Source organism: Elephantulus edwardii, unplaced genomic scaffold (genome assembly GCF_000299155.1).
Source record: "Elephantulus edwardii isolate Elephantulus edwardi_28Jun2011 unplaced genomic scaffold, EleEdw1.0 scaffold00103, whole genome shotgun sequence".
Lineage (NCBI taxonomy): Eukaryota > Metazoa > Chordata > Mammalia > Macroscelidea > Macroscelididae > Elephantulus > Elephantulus edwardii.
Window position 1 is genome coordinate 671,761 of NW_006399853.1, and position 5,329 is coordinate 677,089.

At 37.6% G+C, this 5,329-nt stretch overlaps 1 protein-coding gene across 2 annotated transcripts in view; it reads right to left on the reverse strand.

Moving 5' to 3' along the window:
- PIAS2 (protein inhibitor of activated STAT, 2) overlaps positions 1-2,351 on the reverse strand; it is a 46,106-nt gene extending 43,755 nt beyond the window's left edge. For both annotated transcript variants that reach the window (XM_006891691.1, XM_006891692.1), the window contains exon 1: positions 1,880-2,351. In XM_006891691.1, the coding sequence (XP_006891753.1) occupies positions 1,880-2,351 (472 nt within the window). The remainder of the gene's footprint in view (positions 1-1,879) is intronic.
- Positions 2,352-5,329: the final 2,978 nt, after the last annotated feature.

Genomic DNA, 5,329 nt, shown 5'->3' on the forward strand with positions numbered 1-5,329 from the left:
TTTTTTTTTTAAAAAAAAGACACTAAAATCAAACCTAGATCTTCAGGAATGAAAAGCACACAAACAGTAAGTAAATGGTAAGTCTAAAAAAAAGGCTGTTTTTCCAGATTTTCTTAAAATATTAACTTTACAGCAAAAGTAAGAAGAGTACTGAAAGGCAGGATTTATAATAGAAACAGGAAAATACTACAATCACAAAAAAGGAAAAACAAATGGAGGGTGGAAAATTCTCTGTTCAACAGCAGCGTTTCTCCCTGCATTCTGTTAAGTGTGAGTAATGCAAATAGCTGCAGACACACAGCCACTTGTAGTGTGCCACAAATCTCATGATCTACACCTGCAAAGTTGGCACAAGACTCAAGCAAACTCCGACAAATGCCAGTACGTGGGAACCTGTCTGGACGACCGGACTCAAGCCATCCAGAAAAGTTCCCTAAAACTGTGAGTCTTATTATTTGAAAGTAGAATGCTTCTATTATCAGTATATGCAAGGGCTCCCAGCTGTCTCTAAACTAATTTTGGCTTTATCATTTTGTTGTTATTGATCTTATGTGCCACTGAGTCACGTGCAACCCACAGCAACCCCAGGTACACTATCTTTGAACCCTGCCATATCTTAAGCCAGTCTCACTGACTCTGACACTAAATTTATCATTCAGTTATTACTAAATGTATTGCCAAGTTTAAATCCAGAATATAGTCTCAAATAACCACATTGTTTCTGAGGGAAAATGGATTTACTTTATGAACACAATGTCGTTGTTGTTGTGTACTGCAGAGCATGAACTGACTCACAGCTGACACTATAGCAGGTTTTCAGAAACAGTAAGTCACATGTGAGGAGACTGGCCATCTGTCTCCCATGCAGCAGCTGGTGGATTTGAACCACATGCCTTTGGGACTGCAGTGCAACGTCTTACCATTAGGCCACCAGAGCTCCCTGGGAACAAACTAGACTCAGGAAATTTACGGCAACAAAGAGTAGGGCATATACTAGTAAAATCTAGCACTGCATTAACGTTCACTGACAGTTTTTAGGTAAATTCATTCTACAAAAGAACACAAGCAAAATGCACACTAAATATGGCATGAGTTTATGCATGAAACTGATTGAAATGCAATCATTGTAATGTAGATTGTAATGCAAGAAAGAACAGCAAAATGTGAAGTGGAGGGATTCAGGTTTTGCAGTTTATTTCTTCCTCTTTAGTGTACAGAACCGCAGATCAAAAACCCAATTATGCAGACTCCACAAATGGTTTTATGTTAACAACAGTAAGTGAAAAGTGAAAAAACAAATAAAAAAACCCCACCAAACCCAAACCCAATTCTAGGACTTGGGTCACATACATACAGCTGTATTAAAATTCTTTCCTTTTTTCAACAACCTTCACCTCCAGGTTCAATTTTCTAAGGATAGACACGGTCTTATCTTCCACTCACATAAAAGTATTTGAGTACTAAGTTATAAAAAAGAAAAGCTTAGGGGAGCTCTGGTGGCCTAGTGGCAAGAAGCTGCAACTACAATACCAGAGGCTCACGGTTCGAATCCACCAGATGCTCTGCCGGGAAAAGGAGGGACAATCTCCTCCTTTACCAGTCAGATCTGATTTGACGGTACACACACACACACACACACACACACACACAAGCTTAAATAAAGAGAGTCTGGTATTAAAATTTAGTCAAAGTGGCCAATATTTTTTAAATCTGCATCAATACCTGACAGTACTTCATCAATTTGATAATATTACTTTAAAAACTCATGAATCAAAAGGTAAAGGCTTAAAAAAAAAAAGTAAAGGCTTCTTGCTTATATTTATTCCTTTCTTTCTTTTCTTTATTCCCTTGATCCAAAGAACCGATTTCTTTAACTTACCTAAACTTGTGGGCTTGATGAGCACATCAAGGACATCATAAAAAGGCAGGTTTTTTAACTGCACATCAGGATGGACAGGAGGGATGGGAGGAGATGGCTGCTGCATTTCAAACGTCGGCTTGGTATCTTGGAGCAGCACTGAACCAACAGGGGAGGATGGCGAGTGGGGGGTAACTGAAGAGGAAGGCAATGCACGTATTCCAGTCACAGCCAAGTCCGGTTCTACAGGTGACGAGCTACCATCTAAATTGAAAACCGATGATTTTATTGCAGATAAGTCCGAAAGTCCTTCCAGAGTCCGTGGATATCGGCGTCTGTACAGTTCTCGGATTTTAATCTGAACCGCAGGGCTGCAGCCACTCTTCAATAAATGCAGCGCCCTCATCAGGAGGTCATGCTTTCGTCCACTTTTATTCCGTCCAGCAAAGCCTAGTAACACTTGTAGCTCAGAAACTCTAAAACTAGAAACCATATTCTAGAAGGAAAGAAAAACATAACAGAAGTCAATTATTTTTCCTTCAAGCCCCACCATCACTGAGCTGTAAACATAAAAAAGTTAAAATGGTAAACATTTTATCAAATCTATATATACACATATATTCTACCAAAATAATCATTGCACAAACTGGTATTTGCGAATGAACAGCATTAAACAATAACTGTTACTCTTTCATAAGACCACTTCTCCATTTAAAAAAACCCAAAACACAACAATCTACATTATTTTCCCAAGTTACAGTATTAAATACAGTCAAGTGTATTCTTCATATTGGTAATCTACAGTCTACTGGTTTTTATTAACTATCCCATTATTTGACAATGCTTATCTGTAAATTCATAATGTTATGTTTGCTTTGTTGTTGTTGTTGACGGCCTTTGAGTTGAGCACAACGCACTGCGACCCTGTGAAGAGGCCTGAAGCTCCTCTACAACTATCAACATTTATCAAAGTGCATAGTGTTTGCATTATGACTATGAAATTTATTTACAATGAAAATATCCCAATTTTCTTTTTTTTAAAAAAAGAAAGTCCTAATTTTCAAAGCTAAGCCTTACATCATACTTGCTACAAAAGTATCACCAGTTAACCACATAAGATTTTTTAAAAACGCTGAGTAATGAATCTGGAAAAGCAAGTTAAATTTTTAATCCAAATTTTTATTCCAACTCAAATGTTAAGGAACAGAATAAGAAAATAAAGACATTTTAAAATATTAAAGCCAAAATCACGTCCATCTTATTTAGCAGTCACCAAACTTTTCAAACAATTGAAATTCCAGCTGAGTACCTAGATAAGAAAAAGACCTTTGAAGAGCAAGGAAATGAAAGGTCATAAATCTTAAAAGTCAGGATCCTTTCCAAACGATCCTAGTGCTTTGTCAAGTGTTAAAACAAGACTACCAGCAGTTCTTAATTCACATTTTGCCTTCTATTGATTCAATAAAAGCTAACAAATACTTATATGCACTTGCTGCCCCATGAAGCCATCCTATTTGGTGAGTTTTCAGTCAATTTAGTATGTAGAAGTAAACCACACTGGGCTCGGATTTACCAGTACTGCCATCTCAGCACCATTTACAAAGAAAGAGCAAGACATGGAGCTAACTTTTGCAGACAAATCTCTTCTAAGACAATTAATCAAGGAGGCTCTAGAATTTTCTTTTCCTGTTACTTCAGTGTGGGACTTACCTGTCTCCTCTCCTCAGCGCTGCACACTCCAGGGTGACCCCAAGGAGACCCAGAAATCTATCTAAGCAGTGCTCCTATCAGCACAGCACGGATGTAAGAAGGTGCATACAGCTGGAACTGCCTCCTGATAATTCTGCTCAGCATTTTTATTTGTTTAACAATAGTCCAGAAGCAACTGCTCAGCGACCTTTAAGCAGCTACCAAGACTAATAATACGGGACCTCTTCCAAATTGCAAACAAATGTAAACTTGTAAAGCCCTCTGTACGTTCACAATGTATAGTAATTCTAATCCAGCCCCTTACTTCATCTTTGTTTTATATTCTACAGTATTTATTTCTGAAATATTTATACAATATTTATATTCTACAGAGAAAATAGAGTTGTGGTCCCAGCAGCTTGGACCACTGTATAATCCATCAGGGCTGACTGATACGTAATACGGTCTACATATCTAATTCTAAATGCCCTTGTAGACCTTTTCAAAATAGTAAAATTCATTTTAACAATATTTAACCTAAGACATAAGAAGAAGAACATATTATTTCAATACATAATATTTTTTTAAAGGCCTCTGGAATTTTCTTGGGCCCCTGGAATCTTTTTTTTTTAAATTTTATTAATTTTAATGATTCATTGTTGCACTTTTCTCCCTGCCCACCCCTCCCCCCCAGTTCACGCCTCTCTCTTTGAAACTTAAAAGAAAAATTCTTTCTTTGGTATACAATCCCCCACCACACACACCTACCACCCCGAGTACACTCCACTATGCAACCTTAATTCTGGACTTTTGCGATAACCATAATACTCTATCATATATTGCTTTTAAAGTATTCTTTCCTTCATCCGTTTCAATGCAATATACATAACTTATACAGTTTTTCTCAGTCTTACCACAACTCTGATGTCAGTCCCATTCTACAATAGTGGCACCATGCAGTATTTGTCCTTTTGTGACTGAGATACTTCACTCAGCATAATGTCCTCCAGGGTCACCCATTTTGAATAATACTGCATGAGTTCCTTGTTTTTCAATGCAGTCTAGTATTCCATTGTATGAATATACCACAGCTTCTCTATCCATTCATTTGTTGATGGGCACCTGGGTTGTTGCCAACTCCTTGCTATTATGAACAAAGCCCCAAAAAACATGGGTGTGCATATATCTGCTTGGATATCACTTATGGTCTCTTTGGGGTATACTCCCAGTAGTGGAATTGCTGGGTCAAATGGAATCTCTATTTGCAACTTTTTGAGAAAGTGCCATACTGCCTTACACAGTGGTTGCACCATTTTAAACTCCCACCAACAGTGAATAAGGGTTCCAGTTTCTCCACAACCTCACCAGCATTTGTTGCTTGCTGTTTTGTCAAACTTTGCTATTCTGACTGGGGTGAGATGTTATCTCATAGTTGTTTTGGGCCCCTGAAATCTTAAGACATCCAGAATTTTATATTTACAGGGAATCTCAGTTAAATCTAATCACAGTTCAAGTGCCTAAAACATACAAAGCTACCATATGTAATATTTTGGCTCTAAATCACAGCAGCATCAATCACAATTCCATGGGTCAGTGCATTTTAACTTGTTTCAATTCTTTCATATATAAGATGAAGGTATTATTTATCTTCACTCTGCTGTGGACCAAGATAACAAAGAAATTATGGAGGGATGAACTACTTCAAGACACTCCAAACGTTTATCATTCAATGTCTCATCCAAAAAGGACTCTGATAGCTTTTTCAGTAACTGTCTTCTCAAG